Source organism: Lytechinus pictus, chromosome 4 (assembly GCF_037042905.1).
Source record: "Lytechinus pictus isolate F3 Inbred chromosome 4, Lp3.0, whole genome shotgun sequence".
Taxonomy (NCBI): domain Eukaryota; kingdom Metazoa; phylum Echinodermata; class Echinoidea; order Temnopleuroida; family Toxopneustidae; genus Lytechinus; species Lytechinus pictus.
Window position 1 is genome coordinate 10733991 of NC_087248.1, and position 27012 is coordinate 10761002.

At 35.8% G+C, this 27012-nt stretch overlaps 2 protein-coding genes across 2 annotated transcripts in view; both read right to left on the bottom strand.

Annotated features, from left to right (window-relative positions):
- Positions 1–1652: 1652 nt before the first annotated feature.
- On the bottom strand, positions 1653–15532 carry LOC129258450 (citramalyl-CoA lyase, mitochondrial-like). Its single transcript, XM_064098362.1, has 7 exons — positions 15060–15532; positions 13915–14106; positions 13184–13379; positions 11866–11979; positions 10378–10431; positions 8333–8457; positions 1653–3100 (listed from the first exon to the last, which is right to left on the bottom strand). Exons 1-7 carry the CDS (start codon positions 15333–15335, stop codon positions 2939–2941), a joined length of 1119 nt encoding a protein of 372 aa, XP_063954432.1. The 5' UTR covers positions 15336–15532; the 3' UTR covers positions 1653–2938.
- Positions 15533–16791: 1259 nt separating this feature from the next.
- The window catches only part of LOC129259568 (protein MMS22-like), a 44625-nt gene continuing 34404 nt past the window's right edge, over positions 16792–27012 (bottom strand). The window contains exons 24-32 of the mRNA XM_064098363.1: positions 26829–26999; positions 26147–26269; positions 25366–25464; positions 24063–24107; positions 23200–23246; positions 22183–22326; positions 21421–21555; positions 20444–20635; positions 16792–19327 (exon numbers count right to left, since the gene is read on the bottom strand). Coding sequence (XP_063954433.1) covers positions 19222–19327; positions 20444–20635; positions 21421–21555; positions 22183–22326; positions 23200–23246; positions 24063–24107; positions 25366–25464; positions 26147–26269; positions 26829–26999 — 1062 coding nt within the window. The 3' untranslated portion in view covers positions 16792–19221. The remainder of the gene's footprint in view (positions 19328–20443; positions 20636–21420; positions 21556–22182; positions 22327–23199; positions 23247–24062; positions 24108–25365; positions 25465–26146; positions 26270–26828; positions 27000–27012) is intronic.

The window sequence follows — 27012 nt, forward strand, 5'->3', positions numbered from 1 at the left end:
TTCTACTGACAATTTCTAAATTCTGTGTAGAAGTTTGGTGAACCTCATAAAGTTCTACCAGATGGAAGAAAAAAATCAAAATTGATCGACAATTAACAGAAGCATTTTATGTGAAATTTTTAAAATACGCATAAATTAGCATGTTTAATGAGTTTCAAGATTCTGTGTAGAAGTTTTGAATCCCCCACCTAATGCTATCATATAAAGCAAACAGAATTGAAATCAGACTTGAAATGACGAAGAAGAAGCATTTTGAAATTCAGTCAACAAATAAAGAAGAGGCATTTCCTGTGATTTCTGAATTTTGCATAAATTAGCATAAATAATTTTCTACTCCAAATTTAAAAATTCTGTGTAGAAGTTTGGTGAACCTTATGAAGCTCTACCAGATGGAAGAAAAAAATCAAAATTGTTCAACAAATAAAGAAGAAGCATTTTATGAGAATTTTTAAAAATATGCATGAATTAATTTCACATAAATTAGCATAAAAATTTTTCAAGTCAAAATTTCAAAATTCTGTGTAGAAGTTTGGTGAACCTCTACCAGATGGAAGCAAAAAATTCAAAATCGGTCAACAAATAAAGAAGAAGAAGCATTTTTTGTGAATTTTGAAAAATGCGCATAAATTAGCATATTTAATGAGTTTCAAAATTCTGTGTAGAAGTTTTGAATCCCCCACCTAGTGCTATCATATAAAGCAAACAGAATTGAAATCGGACTTGAAATGGCGAAGAAAAAGCATTTTGAAATTGTGGACGGACGCCACGCCACGGCATAAGCTCATCTGGCCCTTCGGGCCGGATGAGCTAACAAATCACACAAGTTGCTCTTTATTGCATTTCAATCAAGTCTTCATTATCTATATGTAAATCAGGGCCCTGTCTTACAAAGAGTTACAATTGATCCGATCAATCGCAACTATGGAAAGCCAGCAACATCAACAAGTACATGTTTGTTCAAAATATTTTCAAAAAATGATGTTTATTCATACATTCAGTTTTCTTGACAATTCAGGATGCTTCTCTTTGTTTTCATAAAAATTATGACATTGATGAATTTCCATATACTTGAGATTGATCGGATCAATCGTAACTCTTTGTAAGACTGGGCCCAGGTTATCTCAGAATGGACTTCTCCTTTAAAGGACAAGTCCACCCTAGACAAGACCAATATGGGGAAAATTTGAGTTCAAGAAGCATTTTGGGGTAAAAGTTGGGAACCGGTCTTTTCCACCTAATTTGAATGTGCTGAATCTGATAAGACCGGTTCCCAAGCCAATTTTTCATGTTTTTACCACCTAATTTGCATAAACAAAATGGCTGCCAAATTGACTATTTATAATCATATTTCTACAATATTCTTTTATAATATTCGCTTTCACCGATATGGATACTGCAAAATCCTGCATACATAACATGTACCATTCAGGAAAATTTGTTATCTCTGTTTGCGGCTAATTAATTATGCAAATTTATGCATATTTTGCAAAAATGTGCTATAATTTGATAATTACTCCTAAAAAATTATCATTCTGGGTACAAACAGCATTTGTATCATTATGATAAATGTTTGGCCCTTAAATGTAATATTTAAGTCAATTTTTATATGTATTTCATTATTCTTTGATATTTTTTTATGTTCTTGTATTTTTAACCATCTTCTTTGTATATGTTTGATATGACCTTTAAAAAAAATAATATCAATGGCAGACAAATAGTAAGCTTTAATCATTGAATCATTTGATAAACTTCTTTTGCCACAACTGTTAATTGTACTCAGGAAAAAACACACACACATGCTCCCACACCCACACATGTATATAGAAAGTAATATACTTGCAAGGTATATTATACATGCCCAATATAAAACAAATTGATGCTGATCCTATAATCATGACAATTACCAAATTCAATGAACCCGTAAGAAAAGAAGGATTTAGAAGTTCGAAAATCTGTAATCATGTTGGAATTAAATTTCTTGAAATATTTATGTTAAAATATCTTATATATCCTTTATAATTAGATAACAGACCCAATAATCAATTAAACGTATGATTTATGCAGTGTAGTTTATCAATCGGATATAAGTATCAGTACATTGTTAACATCCTTGTAGCAAAATTATATCTTTGATTCGGCTCCATCAGAACGGCAATCATGACAGTTAACAAAAGAACAATTTGTAATAAAGGCAAAGGGTCTGTACTACCGGATCACTTGCTCATTTTTTGGTCATTACCGATTCATTTTTTTCCCCTGAGTCAACCATCATGGTAATAACTAAATACCACAGCTTCTATCCAATCCTTGCCATTGAAGATTCTTTGCCGAACGATACTGAATACAGAAGAGGAAATGATAAAAATAGGGGGCTAAACATAGATTAGATCCATGGTAAAAAACATGGGCAAAACAAGAAGGTTTCTAGCCCAGTCACTGCCCAATGCAGAACAAATTTTCACACTGCGTCCTATGGTTGAAAAGTGCTAGGGATGCCTGAGGAAGGTAATCCAGCATGGAGACAGTTTGCAGAAGTCCAGTCTAGAGGTTATCTGGTCATGGATGATATTTTCCGCACCACCTCATGTAAGACAATGTCTGATCTCAGCAATTCTGTGAAGCTGGTAATATGCAGATTGGCAGACATGTGATGTGTGTTTCTTCATGCTCATTGTTCTATCAAAAGACTACGCCAATATATCTAGCCTTGCATACTGGAGATATATAGCTTCTTCACCTATTAAGACTGGAGTTGTAGTCATAATAATTACGCATATGGAGATGACAGAACCAGATACTTCGCTTTTAATCGTTAAGCTCCAGGAAGTTGACCATCATCCAACATCGAATCCTCAATGGCAGCACCAACAACAGCAGCTGCACGAACTTCTGTATCTTTAACTTTTGGATCAAAAGTGAGGTATACAGCTGGATATCATCAGCATAGAAGTGTATACCAAGACCATGTTGCCACATTATAGAGCCAAGAGGAGAGATGTACAGTTTGAAAAACACGGGACCAAGGACAGACTCCCAATGAACTCCATAGCAAAGGGTAGTCACAGGAGACTGCATGCCAGTGATGAATACAGCTTGTCCTCTGTTGGAAAGATAAAGGGAAAGCCATTGGAGTGCAGAATCATCAATTCCAAAACAGACTGTCAGTCTCCCAAGAAGAATGACATGTTCAGTGGTATCAAAACCGGTTGACAAGTCAAACATAACTTAGGCAACTGCTTTCTTCATAGAAAGAGATCCCCTGGCTCTACAATCGAAGAAATTCTCGACCTAGACTTTGATGGTGATATCACAGACTCGCATGCAGCCTATCAGAGCTGGCCTCAGCTGGGTAAGCTATTGGATGCTGTTGGGTTTAATACCGATCAAAAGAAGTGGATTAATAATAACCTACAGGAACACCAAAAATGTCAGGAACCCACCATCCTCTGAAAGATATCTTCGTTATCAATTATAAATAGTCTATCTTATGAAGATATGAAGATGTGTGAATATTAGAAGTTCGATAAATGGCCAAGGGGACATTACACAGTTCACTGCGGTATTGAAAGGTGCACTCCGAGCATTTTAACACCTGAAACAAGATCTGGTCAGACAGCAGATTCTCTCTAAAGACAAAAGTTTAGGTTTTCTCTATGGATCTGTGACATGAGAACCGGTCATATCTCAAGAACACAAACACGATGACTTCGATCCGAACTGCCTCCGCAGAATACTTGTACTAAATTTATTTGATTTCAACAATTAGAGATCACTTTTATAATATGAGGCTGCCCTATTAATCAAGCCATCCAATGGAACACCAGCACGATGATAACTGACATTGATCATTCAACACCCCGAAGGTAAAAGTGTATATCAAGCTGGGGGGAAGCTGGATGCCTCTAAGTTGGATGAAGCGGCAATCCTTGATAGGACAGGTGCAGTACTGCATTGGAAAAGATATACTATGGAGATGCACATGTAATCAGTTAATGAAGTCCAATAATCAAAATTTGTTATTAAAAGGACATGCAGTGACTTATTCGTTGTGGAACTTTAGAACACCAGAGTCTGGCTTTTAAAACATGGAAAACGGTCTAATTGATAGGCAAAATGAGACATTAGATGGTTTATTAATATGTGGGTTCAGTTCTGAGAATTTTGTTTTCAAAATTGGGACAATTTGACAAGCATAATGGAGAACACACAATACATCTCATTTTCAGCAGACTGTTTTCTCTTCATTTTGCTAAAGAAAAACGCACTAAATATATATATATATTATATACATGTATGTGTGATCAGATTCTGTTGGTCGGGGAACATAACTACTCCAAAGGATATTAAATGCAACTGATTGACTATTAGGAGTTGAGATTTACAGTACTGTCATGATTCAAATTTAATAATCCATCATCTAAAATTGTAAATATGAATGAATTGATTGATATCATAATTAAAAAAAAAAACATTTTATAATGAAAATTTAAGCAATTAATAGTGACATTCGCTTGAATACAAATAGGTTCATGAAATTCGTTGGATCACCACCAGTGTGCTTTTAAATGCGAAGGCCCTCCCTGCAGGAATTTACCTTTGTAGTGAGTGTGGGAGTGTGGGAGATATATACGAATACAAACCTGTAAAAATCATTGAAACTAATTATTGTCTGCCATTGATAATCAATACTTTGACAGATCCCATAACAAAACATGCACGAAACAAAAGGTACAAAATACATAAGAAATTCAAAAACAATAAAATACATTAACATTCACTGTGATATTATATTCTAAGGGCCGTACAACTATTCATAATGATGCAAATGCTATTTGTACCAAAAAATATAAACATTTGAGCTGAAATTATCAAATTAAAGCATAATGATGCAAAATATGCATAAATTTGCATAATTAATTAGCCGGAAACAAAAATAACAAATTTTCCCGAAAGGTACACGTATGTATGCAGAATTTTGCAGTATTCATGTCTGTGAAAGCGAATATAATTAAAGAACATTGTCGAAATAATATTCTGAATTGTCAATTTGGCAGCCATTTTTTTAATGCAAATTAGGTGGTCAAAACATGAGAAATTAGCTTGGGAACCGATCCTATCAGATTCAGCATATTCGAATTGTGTGAAATAGTCCGGTTCCCAACTTTTACCCCAAAATGCTTCTTAAAGTTTATACAGGCCTCTTTTTCCAGAATGGCTCTAGTCTACCCCAACAAAAAGTTGATTTAAATAAAAAGATACAAATCCACCAAGCATAACACTGAAAATTTCATCAAAATCGGATGTAAAATAAGAAAGTTATGACATTTTAAAGTTTCACTTAATTTCACAAAACAGTTATATGCACATCCTGGTCGGTATGCAAATGAGGCGACTGATGACGTCATCCACTCACTATTTCTTTTGTATTTTATTATATGAAATATGAAATATTCTAATTTTCTCCTCATTGTTAAGTGAATCAACGACTAATTCCTCCCTGAACATGTGGAATTAGCATTGTTCAATACTATATAGTTCAGTCAAGTTGGTCCTCATTGTCAAATCTGTAAAAAATATTGTATAATTCAAACAATAAAAAACAAAAGAAATAGTGAGTGATGCACATCATCGACTGTCTCACTTGCATATCACTAAGTTGTGCATATCACTGTTTTGTGAAAAATAAGTGAAACTTTAAAATGTCATAACTTTCTTATTTTACATCAGATTTTGATGAAATTTTCAGCATTATGCTAGTTTGATTTTTCTCTATTTTTTCAAATCATTATTTTTCTGGGGTGGACTTGACCTTTAACTATCATTTGTGGAATGAGTCAAAATTTGACTCTTAGGTCTCTTTTCAAGGGTAATGTCAATTTGTTAAACTGATGATGATGATGGGCTCTTGTAAAGCGCCGGTATCCGCCTCAGCTGGGCGCTCATGGCGCTTGCTCAAAAATAGGAAATACAAACTGTACAAATAAAATATTCACACTCCTAGGAAGAATGATTTATCAAGGGGACATAGGTTCAAAGGGTTATCCAAAGAATCTAGACACTACTGAAGAGAATGCAGGGTTACTTAAAAAATGAAAAATCTTGATTTTTTTTCTTTCCTTAAAAAATAACAAAAGTTGTTCGTTTCCCAGGACTGTTCTGTTAAATCAGTTATTAGCAAATACATGTAACACATGACCAGCCCTTGACCTCTAGTCCTCTATGCCTGAAATAGAAACAGTCCCACAAAATCCCAATCTCTTCATATCAGTGGTAGCGGCAATTTTTTTTCTTTTCTTTTCGGGGGCTACTCTTCACAGCTTACTATCTAAATCTGCAAAATTGGATAAGCCTTTAACTTTAGGCGGTGCTGCACAATCCCGAGTTTGCTCAATCTCGAGATTTTAGCCAGATCGGCCCTCTTCGCGATTAATCGCAAGAGCGATTCCTGCTCGAGCGAAGCATCGATGCATTATGGTCTGACGCCGTGAATAAATAATCCCGAGTGCGTCTGCACCTACATGTACGAATTAGCGCGATAATTCGTAAAATAGCGCGCTATTTTGCAAATAATCCCAAGTTGACTTGGGATTGCAATCTCGAGATTAATCTTACGAACTAGCGCGATAATTGCGTCTCCATTGCAAATAATCTCGAGATTGTTCAGATCGGGATAATTTTCCAGATCAGAAATAGCGCGCTAATTTGAAAACTCAGGATGGTGCAGACGGCCCTATTGAGATGAATGGGGATTTCCAGGGCTCCTTTTTTTTGTTTCCAGGGCTTTTATGAGCATTTCGGAACTAAATCACTCCAAGCCCAATTGTAATTTTTTTCCGCAATGGCATAAAGAGGGATATCAAAATCATTGTGGAGAATGAAGAAATGGGAGAGAAACAAAATTTATTTAGAAGACAAGACTATATGAAGATATCAACCAAGAAGAATGGGTTAATGAACTTTCCATCCCCCTTCCATCAACAAAATTTTACTTTTTAGAGGCCTTAAATCTTGATATCTTTAAGGCAAGGTCACTGTAATTAAAAAACCCTGTAAATATGGGGGGGGGGGGATCCCTCCCCCACAAAAAAAAATGTTGAGATCAAATAATATGCACATCCTCCTGATGGCAATGAAGCCAAGATCTGTGGTATCAGACAGAACGTCCCTATTACTTGCACAATTTTTAATTTGCCTTGTCTCTTTTATCGAGTCAATCATAAGATCATATATTATTAGAGGACAGGTTTTACAATATTATAGCATTGATGAATTAGAATAAGTAAAAAGAGATATTTTGGGGATATAGTTTCAATGTGAAGAGTTGTTCTTGTTCATGCGTCACATCAAACATCTTGTTCACATTGCCAATGGAATGAATGATCTCCATAGCATTTATAAGCAAAAACAAAAAAGGGGTGTGTATCTAGAGTTAACCAGGAAATTAGGGTATCCTCCCCTCCCCCAATTGATCTTTATTTCTTTTATCTCAGAATGATTTCATTATTGAAAGTGTATTTTATACAGGTTACACTTGTTTAACCCTGAAAAGACTGGGCCATCTTGACGCCTAAGAAGACGGGGGGCCTGAATCAGCCCCCCCCCCCAGTCTTCTCGGCCAACGACCGCGATGAAAATCGGCACACGTATTGCCCATGGAATAGTCAACAAAATTGTTTGATCAAATCTTCATAAAATCTCATTTCTAATTAATTATGCTTATTTATGCATAAAATCCAAAGTTTGCTCTAATTAACTAAATAGATCTAAGGTGCCTAAAATGCAAAATTTGTGTTCACAGACTCTTTACAGGATTCTGATCAAATGTATATATGCAATATCACAATTCTTTTCTTGTGTATTGTTTTGTTTTCTAAATTTCATCTGTATTTCTTTGTTTTTCGACTTTTTTCAATGAAAATTGTCAGGGACTGCATTTTGACCATAAACAAGATAATTAATTGAGTTTATTCAGTAAATAAATGACACATTCATGAATTTTGGCTAAAAACACACTTTGCATTGGATTCACGTTTTTGAGCAATTTCGGGTCTAACATGCACTTATGAAATGTTACGTAGTTTCAGGGTTCGCAATTTTGGTTTCAAAAGTTGCGCGAAATGTGAAGGTAAAAAGTCAGCGAGCGACGCGGTCAAAAATTTTGCACGTCAGATTTATCATGAAAAATGTTGTGGGGTGGGGGCTGAATCAGCCCCTCCCCAGTCTTATTAGGGTTAAGGGGGCATGTAATAAAGGAAGCACTTGGAAATACCAGTATCTGGATAGGGTATAATTTTGACCAATTGATGAAATTAATGTAGGAGTATTAACATACCAGACCAGTTTCTTGATGCTGGTGAAAGCCAGCTAAGAGTTGTGTTGCCCACTCTACCCGGTCGGGGCTGGGACTAAAGGATTGTTGGACTATAGGTACTTGACTTGGATGAATGACTTGTTTACCTGTAAAGAATAAATATAGTAATAACAACATCAGCAATAATCAATGATGATGATGATAATGATGGTGGTAATGGTGATGATGATGACGTTGAGGAGGATGATGGTGGTGGTGATAATTAGCAAAATTAATGCATGAAATCTGTTTAAATCATATGGTTCAAACCCGAGATTAAAAAAAAATTTCTTGAATTTGGGCCAAAGAGTAAGCATTAAATAAACCCTGAAAGAGCTGGCTCTACAATGACACAAACGCATCTCATTTATTTCTCCATGATAATTTGGAAAAAGGAACATAAATGTGAAGTTGCCTATTTAGTCCAAAATATTTGGACCTATGACGCAACCTTCTTGAAATAATAACTCAAGAGACAATCATACACATTTACTATGTACAACTGAGTATTTACTCAGGATCTTCAAAACTTCACAAAGTTCCAAGTTACAATGTTTAAAGAGTGACCTTACATACACTCTACAAGTTAGGACGTCATTCTGTCAATGATTGAAGACTGACTATTCTCCTCCAATTTTCCATATTTATACCACGATTTATGCAAATGGATCTCTTGCCACTCCTGGCTAATATGATATAAAACATAACATTATAATAAAGGTGAAAGCCCTCCCCATGGAAAATGGAATCAACTAATCAAATATTCACATCTCAGAAAGTTTCAAGCATCCCAACCCAAGGCTGCTGACGGGACTTTCTTCCCCTGAATTCAGCTGACATGAAAACAACATGATTAAATGGATAAGATGAGAACATAAGTATTCAACATGTACTAGCCATGGTCCAGAATCTGGTCAGAACATAGCATGAAATATCAGCATCGACTTATAATTGTGACAGGTAGGATTGACCTGGAACCTGTCCAGTCGAAAACAACAGGTGTCACGTGCTACTACCTAAATCACATGTGAAAGTTAAACCCTCATGTATTATAAACAAGTGACACACACTTCAAAATCCCACCTCCAGTTTAAACACCTTTATGGAGTCTTTTGGAGGAACCCTACCAAGTATCTGTGCAGATTTTCCACAGGTGAAAGTTGAAGAAGTCAATAACACATGTTTCGCATAATCAGGATACTTTGTCTTTAGACCTTTACTCAACTTTCTCAGGGTTGACTTATACAGACAGTATAAGATACCTGCAGTAGATGATCCAGAGCTCAGATCATGTGGGTTAGTGCTTGGTAGGGATGGAGTATATGAAAACGTTAAAATTACCATCTGATTGTGACTTTTTTTGCAAGGCCGGCTCCTCCCCCCCCCACTTTCACATATGTTCTGTGGCCCCTGATTGGTAAAGATGAAAACAAGAACAGAATTTGTCATGAGAGACAATTTTCGCTCTAAATGTGATAATCTAAAACAATGATTATCATAATCAATAATTCACTTCATTCTGCGAAACATTTTTCTGACTTATGATTAACAAATTATAATTTCCTCCTATTAAAGCATCTTTATTTACTATCTATTGTCCACGGTGGATGGTATTTGCACATTAATGAGTCAGAAAAAAAAAGAGGATCAAGGGTATTTGAATTCAAGTTCATCGTGGCTTAGTCGTGAACTAGAATAGCCTGGTGGTTAAGTCGCTGCCCGGAGAGCAGTAGATGGCAGGTTCGAATCCCACTAGTTCAAATTTTTTCAATAAGATCGAGCAGAGCAATCTTAAACAAATAGGAATAATGCCAATAATTTGGTAACAATTTAATGATTATCTTCATTTCAATTTTCAAGCTCAAAATGAATGTAATAGACCCTAAGGCTCATGACACAAATATTAGCAATTGATTACATAGCCAATTTGTACAATCGATTGTACACAATTTTCAATGCAATCAATTGTTAAACTCAGTCCTAAAATTGAAGCTTGTGGTAGAGAATCGTGTACAGAATGAACTTACCAGTGAAGCCCATCATTGCACCTTCTGTTGAATACTTTTGTAGACCATCTTGATCTGAAAAACAAAAAACAGGAAAATATTTTTTTAGAATTGTAATATCAAACTGTATCCACATTAAAATCTTATCTCTACTAACAACGCCAGTTCTACGCATTGTGAAACCCACCCAAACTATCTCATTCTTCCAATTTCATAAACCTTGGAAGAGAATAACTTTGTCTCCATGGAATGTGCTAAATTCAATGAAACCTGTATATAATGAATATTCAAGGGAAAGTGGGTTTTATGACAGGTGGTCTTTACAACAAGTTTTTGTAATACATGATTCAATAGAGGGAAAACTGTTTAAGAGAACTAATTTTTTTTTTAATTTGTATTCATTTTTCACTCATAAAAAGCAATCAACAAACATATAGACAAATACAGTACATAATGAAAAAACAATAGAATTATAGTGAACATGAGTATGGGCAGTGGCAAAAGAGGACGAACCTAATAAAAGTCAACCCAAGATACTTATTACACTAAAATGAGACAACAAAAAGCCAAACAAACCCTGGACAAAACAAAGGTATAATACTATTAAAATAAAAGAGCCTATATATCAATGCAAATACTGATCAAGCAACAAAGTTTTATATTTCCTTTTGAAACATTTAGTGATTTGCTTTTACGGATTTCAGTTGGAATTGAATTCCAAATGACAGAACCTTGATAAAATACTTAGCCCCTAATTATTATTTTCGGTACAGCAAACGACCCTCTGAGAATATGTAATTATAATCATATTTTAATAGGAATTTATATGGCACCATAAATCTAGATCAGGATAATCTGATCTGTGGCACAGAGCAATTACCTCAACATAATAATAATAGTAATATGCAACATTTATATAGCACTTAATGCAAATGTTTCTACGCGCTGCATACTATTACCCCGGCTTTAGCACGGCTACCCTGATCGGGCACTTGAGCATTCAAGGGATTCCTTCCTACCGGGTGCCCATGTACTACACCTGGGCAAAGAGTGGCAAACATTGATAAACGCCTTTGCCAATGGACGCGAATGCTGCAGCGCGGTAGCGGACCATGACCCGGAGGAGACAAAGCATTGGAGGGGCACTGTATTGTTTGTGAACAATGCTGTGCCCCCCCAATGCTTTGTCTCCTCCGGGTCACGGTCCGCCACTGCTGCAGTGGGATTTGAACCCCGGACCTTGTGGTTCAAAGTCAGGAGACTTATCCACTGTGCCACAACACCTCAATGATAGCAGATTTAGCTCAATCTGCTATTTCCAGCGCTTAATTTATTTTAAGGAATTTATTGTGCTGGGTAGCCATTCACCTCCCCTGGGTTAAGTGCAGCGCAACATGGGTAAACTTACTGCTAAAGGAAAACATGCAATGGCTGGGATTTGAACTCTGACCCTCAAACTGAAGGACAGGAGTCTGAACCACTAGACCATGATTTGCCCAGTAACTATACCTTTTACATCAATGTGTACCATATCAATCGCCTGAAGTCCAAAAGCCTTTGCTACAGACACCACCTTCTGTCTTGCATACAGGAGTTCATTGCCATCTGGAGTCCGAGTTGCTCCTACAAAAAAAAAAGATAGAATAAGCCAATTCACGGTTAGCTCATGATCAACTTTTCTCAAATGACCATTCCCATGGAACACTAACGCTTTCAAATGAAGATGTTGCATAAGCTTAAGTTTTTTTATCTTCAGCTAAGATGTGATGAAAAGAATATCTTAAAACAAATGTAGGAATAATCATTAAATCACAAGTGCTAATGACTGTGAATTTGAAAATCACCTTAATGGTTTATTTCAATTTACCTTTTAGTGCTTAGGTGAAGTTTACAACTATGAACAGGCTTATTTGAAGGGTTCACTAACAAATTTTCACAAACTGTAATACACGTTAGTCACTACATCTGTACTCTCTAAGAAAATATGGAAAGACAGGGAATTAACAAATAATAATTCTCAGAGAATTGTATGTATGCATTTTATTATGCAGAGCAGCTGATTCAGTAAATGTTGTTCTACAGTCATATCATAACCAGGGCCCTGTTGCATAAAAGTTACAATTATGATAACTTTGCCTTCCAATGGTGCAACAGCCAATCAAAATCAAGGATTACATTGAAGATACCATTGGATGGCAACGTTACCATAACTAATAGTAACTTTTACGCAACGCGACCTAGGGCTTATATCAATCCAACTGTTGACTAGCCTTAATGTCTATCTCATTTGCCTTGGAGAATTGCTGTGCCCCTTTTCACTTTTATTCAATTGCACAGTAGTATACAAATGTGCCATTTTAAAAAGTGTCACCTTAAATGTAGAAAATCTAGGCCTACCAAATAAAGGTACAAAACAAATTCCTCATTTCCCCTTTCCCCAAAATGTTGATAGACAGTCTTTTAGATTGATGGCCAGAAAATATTTCTTTTTTGTGAGCGGGCTGTTGTCAATATTTTTTCATTAATAGTACACTTTCATCTATCACAGAAGTTTATGAGAGCATTTTCTACACAAAGTCTTTGGAGTAAAAATTTCCATGACATGCCATCCTGAGTATATTCTTGCGAAGTGATCATCAGATCCAAATACCATACTGTATAAAGACAACAGTACTGAGTCAAACCATTCCAATTGAAACATGTCTGGGGGTTATTCTTGATACTTTCATTCATTCCACTTCCCTACCATTAAATTTCAAAATGTTGTATTTTGGGTAAAACTTTCCACAACAAGCAGTCCTAACACTACTCTCGAGTACACTCTCACCAATATTAGCGCAGTAATCATCGGATCCGAACACCACACCGTCCAAAGAGAATGGTTCTGAGTCAAAGAGTTCCAAGGCCTCACTGACGATCTCAGGTAGTCTTAACAATGCTATAGCACTTTCTGCATAGATGATGATCTTGATAGGTGTCATCACGTCTCGGTCCCTCAGGTTTGACTTTAGCTGCCTGACCAGCTGCAGAAACAAAGACCAAGGTGTTCAAAGTAAGTTTCACAATTTTGAAGCTAAATTCAATTAGTTGTGAAGGACAATATTTTACAAGTCTTCAAACAGAGGTATTTGTTGCCATATCACCATAGATCTTGAGGATCCCCAAGTTGGCATAATTATGTGGGCATACCTCTTATTACTGGAGAGCCATTCATCAACAGAAAGCCATGGATATTTTGCTTAAATTACTGAGCCATTTCTACTAGGATAATTCAGCACACTAATAATTTTGTCTTATTCTGTTCCAAATTCATTTTAAGATTGTTACTACAACTGAGAAAATTATATTTGAATTTTATTAAGAGGAACAGTTGAAAAAGAGGAAACAGTTAACAACAGCCATTATCCCCAGTTTTGCAAATTAGTACACAGCATGAATATAATAACAGCAACTTTAATCCGAATGAATGTAATAGTTTTTATTATCCCCCAAAAAACTCTTTGAGTTTTCTCTTGTTTCTTAGCTTCATTTTTATAAACAGATTCAATATTTACCCACCCAATAGATATGTTCTACCGAATCCACTTTGGGAAAGAAGATGGTATCTGGTAGTCTTTGAGCCTTGAGGATTGTTGTCAGGTCATCTTCTGCAAATCCACTTTCCATTGAGTTGATCCTGACTGCGACGTCAGTGACAAGTGGTAGCTCCAAAATTTCCAGCATCCGGCAAACAGTCTCTCGAGCTTCAGCCTGGATAATAAAGTATAAAAAAGTTAATTATCTTATCAATAATACAGTTCAACCTTGCTAATAATCCAGTAACCATTTCTTGAAGCCATTTGTCGAGTTATATATGACTTTATGAATGGCCGAGTATGGAGCATTAAATAGGATGCCAAAAATGTCTGACAGCATGTTTTTTTAAACTCTTTTCCGCATAAGCTTGACCAAGTTTTTGTTTAAAAAAATGCAATCGCAATGTTTCATTATAAAATTCAACTTGAATTACTATAAAACATATTGAGAATTCTTGCCTTCTATATACTTCAATTGTTTATATTATTGGGCAATAACTCTGTTAGTTAAATATTTTCATACTTTTTTGTTCAAGTCCTTCCCCCTAGTCTTGATGTGGACTGGAGGCAGTCAGAAGTCTGGCTGACAGGTTGAGACTGAATATTTTGTTGTGACTCTCCAATACATGCGACCAACATTTGCGGCCTTTCCGATGGATGGAGTGTTTTCCAACTGCATTCACACCTGAACTGAATACAGTGGTGAGGCACGCTTACACACGCTATAGCATCAGATGTTTTTTTAGACCCGTTTCGGCATGAGCGGGACTCGAACCCCTCACGTTGAGATCTACGATCTTATCCGAAACATGCGCTCTAACCGATTGAGCTACGCTGCCTCCCTAGGTTCTCAATACTTGTCTGATATCCGACTACTCATTGAATAATTCCCGTTTGTAAATTGTATTTGGATCCCCTTTCAATTGGGTGAAATAAAATTGGTCTATAATATAAATAAAAGTATGAAAAATCCCCTGGCTTAAATTAGTCTTGTTCCACTAATGTCATTTTCAATGAATACAATTAAAATTTCTCACATTTTTTGGACCGTCAAATTAAAAATCAATTTAGAGCAGAAGCCAGAGGTCTATTATTTTTGTTACTAGGCTTTTTTATTTTAAGTTTTACCTTTTTGTTGATTGCAACCCCATCTTCACATTCCATTACAGCACAGTCCACTCTAAGATCAGTCAATTTATTCAACATCTTCTCACTATGACCTGGAACATACAACACAGCTCGCCGTGGTGTTCCGCTGCCCTCAACATCAACAGCACCGGTTGTTGAGCACGGTCGCTTGAAGGTAACCCAGCGGTTCTTCACCGCCTTCTCCCCCGGAGATCTGCCGACTTCGGACAAGTGCCGCCCCGTACATCTCAACAAGTTTCGGGCAGTCCGCAACATGATTTATACTTGAATCCCGATAGTCTAAATTCCTAAAATTTGATATAACCTAGTTCCATATGACAGAAAGTCACTCATTAATCGGTCTTGTGATTTAGACTAAGCTGAATGGAATGAAAGAATAAATAAATAAGGTCCGTCGGCAGATCCAATTGGCTCAACCGAAACGTGAACGATGTCTATGGCAAGCCAAGTGTATTACCGGTATCGTATGTATTTTCGCCTGTAAATATAAATATATATTTTTTCCCCTTTTTTTTACAACTGGTTGTGTGAAGAGGGCTCTTTTTTCATTGGTTTATAATGTTTAGCCTTGCATATTTTTGGGACCAATTGCACAGAAGGGTCTTTGTAATGATTGTCTTTTGTGTCGCAGATTTATTATCATATGAGATACCTAGTTTATTTAAAAATCTATTTTACCCAGTCCTTAAAATAACAAAAAAAAAAACTATGTCAAAACCATAGAGATTATTAGTATATATCTCTATGGTCAAAACACTAAAACGGATTGAAAAGTGAGTAAATTAATTTTGATAATTGATAATGCATTTACAAAATATGCCTCGTATGGGGTGCATCATAATGAATTGGCCCCTTGAAAGAAAGTCCTTGCAAAGACCCTTTCATGCAATCTGCTTTTTAGTCATATAAACCACTTACATTAGCAGCCTAAATCCTAAACTTCATGAGAAACAATTTTTTTGTAAATAAATCAGTCAAATTACCAAAAATTTTGATGACTTTGTTTTTTATTACAGGACTTAAACCTCATTTTCTATTCTCAACTTATTTTGTCTTCATCTAGCTGTCGTATTACTCAGTACCTCACCCACATACCACTCCACCTCTCTCTTTCTTACCATACTTCTTGTGTGCTTCCCTCTCTTTTTCTCTTTCTGTTTCTCCCTTAAAAAAAAGATATTTTCCACTTTCTTAATTTTCCCCATTGTCCATATTTTTACTCTCTTTTGCATTCTGTTACTGTCATTTGTTTCTTGTCCATTCCTCCCTTTCTCTCCCTCTACTTCTGTCATTCTTCTCTTTCTCACTACCCCTTCTTCCCCCCTCTCTCACCCTCTCCCCTATCTATCTAAAAAAATCAAATCAAATCTGCAACAAGGGATATGTAGGACTTCTTACGTTTACAATAATTTCAAATAAAGGGCAAATCCACAAAGTATATACGTTCAACCGACTACGTGGGATCTTCCTGAAGAATCCATCTGGTTTTTTTTTCTATTCATATGAAAAGTTTTAATGCTCTCCAATTCATAATTGCTTGAGCAATTTGTAAAGTGAAGAAAGAATAAAGAAAAAATGTGGGTCAGACTAAAACAGGGTTAATCAATACATGGAATTGCCGAACTGTACCTCTATTGAACAATTCATCATCGCCCATTCATTTCCAAAAACCATCTACACAACACATAAGATAACTGCTCTTCAAAACGAATGATTTTTCCCCTCCATGCCTTCCCATGATTTATTGCAATTATATGAAACAGTTTGTGACACATTTGAACAAATTTCTCCATTTTGCACATAAAACATATCTATGTCAGCATTAAGAAAGGAAGAAACATTTTATCAATAAAAAAATTTGATTTTTTTAAATCTAAAATTCATACCCAGAGGAAAACTCAATTATTTGTATTAAAACTGCATTAATAATGAGGGAGTGTGTACTTATAAAGTGGATGCGCTATAGCTATTCAAGCATGGTTTTCAAAAGTCAAATAAGCCCTACATGTATTGTCACAATATATTGCTTTAAAATGGATACCGGCTTGTGGTTGTAGCCCAGAAGATGCATTTATGATGCTGTATTGTCAGTCGTGCTGACTGACGATTGTATTAAATTCCAAGCATCTGATTGACATCCAACCAAGATGTCACTCTTTGCAACCTCTCAGGACCATAGACAGGGGCCGCGGAACGGTTTTCAAAGTGGGGGGGCTGACCATGCTAAAAATCACAATCATATGGTCATTTTTACATTTTTGTACACGGTTTTGGAAAAAAGTGGGGGGGCTGAAGCCCCCCCAGCCCCCCCCCCCCCCCGGTTCCGCGGCCCCTGATAGACACCAGGACCCTGTCTTACAAAGTGATGTGAATGATCCGATCAACAACTATGGAAAGCCAGCAACATCAACATCTAAAGTGCATGTTGGTTCAAAATATTTTCTACATATGCTGCAAATTCATTCATTCATTGTTTGTTTTTTTGTAGAAAATTCTGTGTACTTCTCTTTTGTTTACAAAAACACTATGCAAATTTCCTGTAAATTATGACATTGCCATACAGTTGAGGTTGATCGCATCAATCAGAACTCTTTTTACAATGGGGCCCAGGGCTCCGTCTTACAAAAAGTTGCGGTTGATTCAATCAACCACAACTATGGAACATCAACATCTGAAATGCATGTTGATCAAAATATTTTCGAAATATGATGTATATATTCATACATCCATGGTTTTCTTGAAAATTCAGTGTGCTTCTTTTTGTTTACAAAGGACATTTTTCAAATTTTTTGTAGAAAACAGTATGACAATACTGGATTTCCATTGAATTGCGATTGATCGGATCAATCATAACTCTTTGTAAGACGGTGCCCAGGTACGTGTTTCATACAGCTGTTGTGATGTTATGCATGACTTTATAAATGAGTGGAACGTCTTCTTAGGTGCTAAATCATATAGCATCTGAAGGGACAACAGTCAAGTGTAAAGTCATTTGTAACTTATGAATAACTAAACACCCACAAGTTTAATTTAGGATGAATTCTAGTTAGAATAGGCAAATGACACAAGTACTGTGCAGACTTTAGTGTGCATTTGTAGCTTTGTAAGCCAATATTCCACAGCCACCATGGACGACACAAAGCCAAGATAAAAGTTCAAATAATACTAATAATAGGCATTTACATAGTGCCATCTATTGAGAAGTAATCTATTTTGAGGTTCACTATGATCATTATCCCGTTGTTCAACGATTTTAGGGATAGAGCAACGTTGATCTGACGCTGCAAAGAGGCTGCCGGGCCCCTTGATCAATTTGACAAAATGAATTTTCAGAGTATTCATATTTCAGATATCTACTTCAAACAACAAATTATGGATTCCCAACCGGATTTTCAAATTTTTGAACTTTTAGCTTGAGCTGCTGTTTTCAGCACTGTACATTCAAGGAAGTAATCCTACCGAGTACCCATTCACTTCACCTGGGTTGAGTGCAGCACAATGTTGATCAATTTCCTGGATCCTCAATACCCAGCAATTACCCAGCATGCAACATTCTGATAATGAAGCTTTGATATATCCACTAGCATGATGAATAATTTTTGGCTTCTCTCTACAACATTCATGTACATTTTGTTTCTTGATAATATTTATCAAGAAACAAAATGCTGTAGTATGCATCCAAGCATACACAATACACAATATTCAATATGAAATAAATGACCAAAATTCAAAATATATTTCTGATTGGTCAATTTGGATTCAGTTTCCTAGGTGTAACTGTAGCATTCTACAGGGCAAGCATGACGCTTTAAAGGCAATATGCTTGAGGATGTCCTTCGTGAAGCTGCTCATGATACAGGCTGGTAAATACAGGGGACTTTTTCACAAAAGTTTTCAGCACTGAAAAAGACGTTATTATCCAACAGTTCACATAGTAACAGTCAGACACACGGCATCATTTTATGAAAGTTATTAATATCATTCTCGGCCAGTGACTCTCAGCCAATCAACAATCTCAAACTCGGTCAGCACTGACGGTTGCCAGCAGACAGGTGTTCATGAAGCGTTCAGAGACACCCTCCAGGTCTCTACATCTCTCATCATCTGGAGGGTCTAACTACAGAGGTGGGTGTAGCATGGCTCAGATAACATCCAGGCTTTCATCTATCTTTGACTGGGACTGCAATCTTAGGCTCTCTTTCTGTCCTTCTGGTCCAAGATGGCTCAGGACTTTATGATAAGCTTGTCTACAGATATTGAGAATATTAATTGCATTAAAAAAAAAAAAACATTGGTTAGTTGGATTAGGGATGACTGGAGTTTCTCTCACAAATCTTAGATATATTTTTTAAATCTTTTTTTAAATATCTCACAGATATTTGAGGTTCTTTTGATTTTTGAAACATTAATTCTCCATATTGAAAGGTGATATTATATTCTGGTAAAACAAAATGAATTTTATTCTGAACTCCACTTTTTTAATGAAAACTCTGATCTAAATATGTGGTTTAGACCTTGGCTATGGAAAGCCAAATGGAGCATAAATCAGGACAAATCATAAACATATTCTTAATTATATCATTTATAACCAACTAGGAAAGACATTTTCTTCCCAATCATTAACCATGAGGAAAGAACAAAAAATACACAACATACAAGATAACTCCAGTTTTTACTATTTTAGCTTTCATAATTTCAATGCAGATGTAGACCGTGGCCTAAGATAATCTTGACATCAGAATATTGACCAGTCATTTATTCATTCAAATTTCAATTTTTATATTATCATGCTATCATGCAGACTGAGCTAAATACAGAATATTGATTTATACTTATGGCCTATAGGTTTCCCTTTTAATGTAGCTCTTTTGTATTTTGTTTTCAGAAATCAAATACTGATGAATGTCAATAGTATAACACATGTCTTACAAACACAATACATATCATCACAAGGATGAGGACATATAAATAATCAAATGATTTCTATTACATGAACTCATTCCAGTGGAAATGCATTAATAATAATAATAATCCGCTTTTATATAGCCAGGGTGTGAGTGGTCACAAATAAAAAGATCTGAAAAAGCTGTAGAGTGTTGAAAAAGTCTGAAATAGAAAGAGTTCCCATACTTTTTGTACAGAGGAAGGCCAAAAATAAGCTGAAAATCCAAAAAAAAAATCTGAAATCAGATAAAAATCTGAACTCTCACACCCCTGTATAGCGCTTAATACATCGGAACGACATGTCTAAGCGCTTTACAGATATATTATTACCCCGGTCATCAGATTCAATCAGTCATTCCCGCACACATTGTGTGCATATCCTCCACTCCCTGGGGAGTTATAAACTAATACAAGATTACCTGAGTACTGAATCTACTCCAACCGCTCTGCGATGTTCACATTCCTCAATCAGTCTCGTAGCATCGGGTATGAGGCGAATCATTAGCTTTGGATGCAAGACAGCGAGGGACTCCAATCGTCCCAACGATGCCTTACGATGATGATGAATGTGACGTGACAAGAAGCTTCTTACAACACTCACCAGCTCCACTCTGACAAAAAAGAAGGAATTTCCCTCTTTAATGGGTTTCTTTTAAAATAAATGAGACCCTTTCCAGTGCAGTATCCGAGTACCCTTTGTAAAAAGCCCATTCATCATCACACACTCTTAACTGGCAACGCCATGAAAACAATAAAATCACTACCAATTTGGCACATTTTTGTGAAAATTCGTTTTATTCATTACAACTCTATAAATACATGTATATCCATATTTGTTTTTGTCAGAGTATAAAAATGAATTGGAAATCAACAACTGTTCCCAGTATGAGGAGCAAAAGCAGATTAACCTATACCCACCATATAAAAGCTGTGTACATGTACCTCAGGCTAAGTTCTATGTGCTAATGTATCATGCAATGCCCATTGGCCACTTAGATGTATCAAAGTGAATTTATTTACATCACAGAAAACTCAAATCAGCCAAAAAAAAGACTGCTTCTCGGCAAGTCTGTATCACAAATACTGGCCAAATTATTGATAAATTACCCCAGAAACTGCCTTTGGTCAGTAAAGATAAGAAAAAAAAGTCAATTGAATATAAAATCAACAATAAGAATGAAGCATTAGAAATATAACAAAATTATATGCATAAGCCTTCAGATGACTGTTGGCTTAATTAAACCTTTCCATAAAAGGCAAAGCAAAGAGGATACAGATGCTGATTACTTGGCAATGTCTCCAAACCTTAAAAAATTGTATTTAAACAAAATTTCACCCAAATGAAATATGGTTATGCCTTTTTATTTAGTTTTTAAATCAATAAAAAAAAACTCACTCAAGTTCTGGCGGGGTATCAACCTTGCATGCGTTCATCATCTGGGTCAGAATCTGTGACATTTGACCTTTGACCGATGTTGACTCACAAAGCAACATGAAGTCCAATACAGCACTAAGCAGGACTACAGTGTCTCTGAAGTAACAAAATAATGAGAATTTGTGAAGACCAGGAAATGATTCACATAAACACATGTGGATCATAAATCAATATAAAAACATTTGAAAAAAAAAAAGATATTTTATAAATATAAACATCTCACTGTTGGTCGGAGCTAGTATAAATTTTTCTTCAAAATTTAATGGCTTTGAGACCCTTTGCAGAAAGGGAAAGCCTGCAATTGGATTTTCAACCAATCGGTAGTGCACATTTACTTTAGACTGTTATTACAGATGGTCAGTTCAGGCAACAATACATACCACTGTCCCTTTGTAAGCTCACTGATGAGTTACAATTGATCCAATCAACCTCAACTACATGGAAATCCATCATTGTCATATTTTTTTTCTACAGGAAATTTGCACAACTTCCTTTGAAAGCAAAACAAAAGCACACTGAATTTTCAAGAAAATGATGAATGTATGACTTTACATTATAGGTCTGCAGGAGTGAGATCTTGAGCTTGATTAATAAGGGGTGGAACTTAAATGCATACTGAAAATATTCTGGCTAAAATTATCTAATAATCTATGAAACATATTTAGATACTTAAAAAGCAACATATATCTTGAATTCAGCTTGTAGGAGCCCTTTATATAATACCTCGTTATTTGTGCCATACTTGTAGTCCTCTGTAACAGCTCCTGAATGAAGGCAATAGCTTGGGAAGTGTGTGGACCTACTTGCTGTGGATTGCCAGATAAGAACCGATCCTTGAATTCACTCAGCATATACCTCCGCAGTGTGCTGTCAGAGAAACATAGATTTACATATGATGAGAAGAGGATTGCAAAGATTTTAACAGATTCTTGAATTGTGGGAAACCTATGACCGGTGGTAGAGGGCCCGCCTCATGAACAGAGAGAAGGTCTTTGATAGGATCAACAGCTGAGTCATACCAAAGACTTGACAATTGAGATAGTCTGCCAATAGCCAGGCACTTGACATGAGTATGGAGCAGGGTTATAATAACTTGTTTCCATGACATTTGCTCCACTGTAAATTTCACACACTAATGGAATAACGAACTTCAACCCTAGATTCAAGTACCCTATCTCAAACCAAACCATAAACTTAACACAAAACCCTATTGCAACCCTTACCCTATACCAAATAAAGCCCGGAGTAATTGCCATCGGAGTAAATATCATGTAAACTTAATATGAGATGCAGAGCCCGCTGGGAGAACAGTAATAAGAGCTGAAGAGGCTAATTTGGGTATATAAGAAATAATATTATCAAAATTATTATCAACTATATTTGTTTTATCCCAATATCATTCAATCTTTAAAAAAATTCCCCTTTTGACTAGTACAGAAAATGCCTGAGTAATCAATAAACAATAATCATTATGAAAGTGTCTCTTATTATAAAATCTCATAAGTTGACTTTATTAGCTGTATCATATCAATTATTTGACACAAAAAGAGGTTCCATTTTACTCACTAAGCCCCCCCCCCCCCTCCACACGTTATTAGTTCATTTTATGTTTCATTTCAATTGATTTAAATCCCTCTAACATTTATCAATCATTTCTGAAATTCATGCAAATAATATACACGGAATAGGTGCACTGCAAGAAAATCAGTAAAGTATACTGCAAAGAAAAGAATTACTAACCTGTCTTTTGGATCCACATGACCCCGGAATGTGTTACTCAATGCTCTCTGTAAAACAACAAGCACAATCATCATAATTATCCAAGTAGGAAGTAACACAAGGGAATGCAAAATTTGGCCCTCATTGCACCCCAAAATACTCCCTAAAATCCTCTAACCCTAACTGTTTGGAACAACCATTTTCTTAACAGTCCCTCCAAAAAAAAAATCGGATACAATGATTTAAAATAATTATTCTTAAAAACAGTTTCATGATTTGTATGAGACATACCTAAAAGATCCAAATTATGATCATTTAACTCCGAATATTATCACTCTTTTTGTTTGCTAAATTACATAACATGCTATGAAAAAGTAGCCCCCTGGATAAAAAGTTTCAATAGCCTTTACATCAAATAATTACTTCCTATCTTGTTATCATAACCATAGTTTTCAAGTTCTGACTAGTAAATAAGCAACTTTTAGAACTTTTTGTAACAACAAAATAGCCTAAGAATAAAGCAAAAAAAGTTGCAACAATTTAATAGCCCTTAACTCAAATTACTTCATACCAAGACATCATCAGCATAAAAAATATCCATGAATTTGGCATTAACATAGTTTTAAGTTTAACTTAAATTATCCCTTAAAATTCACATATTTTTGGTAAATGTAACTTATTACTGCGATTATCACATCACGGTCTGGGGAAGCACGCTAGCATAAAGTTATCAACAAGACTATGTGTTAAATAAAATGTTGGTGTTAAAACAAAATTGTTGGAAATATACGCATGACTGATGACTGACATTTTTTGTGTTTTTATTAGAATCCCTGGTTTGTGATATACACAGTAGATCTTTGTTTATAAATTGACTGGCTTACCAAAAGAGGATGAAGTCCTTCACCAAATCCAGATGAAGAAAGTTTCTAAAACAAATAAAAAATATTTGATTTGAATTATATACAAATGGATGCCAAATTATTCAACCCCATAGTATATTGAGAGCATATATTGTAAGAGGAAATAAAATTGAGGCAGGTATTTGCTATTTCTCCCTTTTATTATTTCACTCAAGATTTTACAATACAGAGCATATTTCTCAAACATACATAAATCTGTGAAACTCCCCCTTCCCATTACAAAAAACAGTTGATGCACAGGTTTCTTTCAAGGGTATGTGGACCTGCATGGATGCAGTTACTGCATTAGTCTAAACCATGCCTAAATTAAATTGTGCACACAGTTCCTAATATCTCACTCTATCATGTGCATCACTAGTATGCTAGAAAATTGAAATATTCTTCACTTCATATACAGTTGTGCTCAAAGGAATAGTGAACTCCACCAAAAAATACACTCCTTCATGCTGAGTGTGAATGTAGACAACAACACTATGTTTGGTGAGTCCAGAGAAACAAGCTTTACTGAATGTAACATTTCATCACCTGACTTCACAATATCAAATGTAATATATGGCAGAATTTGAACACTTTAAATATGTTCATTTTCTAGTGGGCTTCACTAACTTTTGAGCACCACTGTAACAGAGTAAAAAATGGAACAATGTATCCAATATCTGCACAGATCTTGGGCCTGATGTAACTTTGCAATTATGGCAACTTCCATGGTAACCTTGATTTTGATTTGCATAGGGGAAATGTGACTGAGGTATAAGCGATGCGTCTGATGGAGAGAGACTACAAAGAGGGTGCTTGAGTATTTTTTTTATTTTCATCGATTCTGATTCTGTGCGGGTTTTTTGTATGAAAGACTGCCACAGGACATCATCGATAAGAAAACAACTACTAAAGCAAGACGACAGGTAGTCACTGTTTGTAGTCTTGATGCATCAGACACATCAATTACCTTTAGCTGCAGCATCCAATTAGATTATGGGCGAGATTATATTGTACCAAACTAGTTTGACTGTATAATTGTTGTGTGAAAGTATATATCAAAATTATTCTAATGCTTGAGCTGCTTGGAATTGAATCTCCTTTCACTGACAGAGCATAGCACGTTAAGCGCACCTTTAAATCAAACGCAAGTCTTAAATGTGTACTTCTGATAACAACATTAGTTCAAGTAGCATTTGATTCTTGAAGTTGCCTTTAATTGCACCTCTTTCTGCGACAGGCCCCAGAAAGCCTTTCAAGAATAAGAAAGGAGACATGCAGAACTCACCACTTTGTATCTGATGAAGTAATGACACATGATTTCTTTCAGCTTTCTTTGAATGTAAGAATCTCTTGAAACATCATGGAGACCGATTCCTTCAACAAACTGAAAACAAGAAAAAAAAATAAGAGTCATAATTCACATCAAAAGGAAAGGAGAGATACATGTAGTATTTAAGTAAGATTCATATGACCCCCCACACAAAAAAAATCCTACCAAGAATCATGTTCTGTTATATGTTCAAATTACAATTGCATTTAAGAATTGCCAGTTGTTCCTAAAAAGGTACTCTGAAAATGGATGTACACTCTGACATGTGCTTGTGCCAGATTCATAATTGTAGAAAGCATCCTCCTCCTCCCCCTCCTATTACCACCACCACCGCCACTGTCACCACCATCACCACCATCACCACCACTACTACTACTTCTACTAATCCTATCCTGCTGAAAACCTTACTAGATGCATTTCTCTGATGGCGTTGTGTTGGTTTGCTCGAAGTGGTTTCTTCAGATTAAACACACCTTTGAACAGAATTATTTACCACTACCATCACCACCGGATGTGGTTTCTTCACGAGTACTACTACTACTAACTACTTCTAATACTACTATACTACTACTACTACCACTACTACTACTACTGCTACTACTACTTCTACTACTACTACTACTACTACAGCACTACTACTACTACTACTACCACTACTACTACAGAACTACTACTACTACTACTACTACTACTACTGCTGCTACTACTACTCATCCTATCCTGGTTATAACCTTACCAGATGCAGTGTTTCCCTGATGGCTGTATGTTGGTTTGCTGGAAGTGGTTTCTTCAGATTGAACACACCAGGGAATAGGATGAGCTCAGTCAGTAAACCAGGCAATTGGGACTGAGATGATCCCTGAAGTAAAATGAAGACAATGTTCATTAGGAATGAATAAGATGTAAGAAGAAGTGAACAATATATTTCTGACTTTACTTTATAGTACTCTTGGGATGTTTATCAAACTTTTTCACAATCATTGGAAATATGGAAAGCCACTTAGATCAAAGGAAATATTGAAAACCATTTTCTCAGTCATAAATCACTGGAAATATGGTACCCCAATTTTTCAGATCACATATGGAAGTTGTAATATATACAGATTTCTGATTTAAATCCGCCCTGATAAAACATATTTTAGAACACAGTATTCGTTTGCCATTAAAACAACAAGAAATTTTTATTTACATATTACATTGGAATTTGATTATATTTAAGGAAAAAGTCTTGGTGCACATTTTAGCACTTCATATCTGAGTCATTCCTAAAGACATGCTGATGACTACAGCTTCCTGAAACATGGAAACATCTTTAACTGTGACTTTTGTGAACTGAACTTCCCCTATCTATTCACCTTTGACCTCTCACTCTCTCTCTCACACACACACACACACACACACACCAAGTCATGACTAACCTGTGAATAGAGGAAATTGCCACAGTACTTGACTGCATGACCCACCACAACATACATCCGATTCATCTCCTCTATTGACCTTTGACCTCTGACCTGAGTCCGAACCAGTGCCACTAAGTCACCCAAGTATTGCAGGGCTGTACTTCGACGTTTCAATTTCTCTTGGTATGTCTGTGTGAATCAA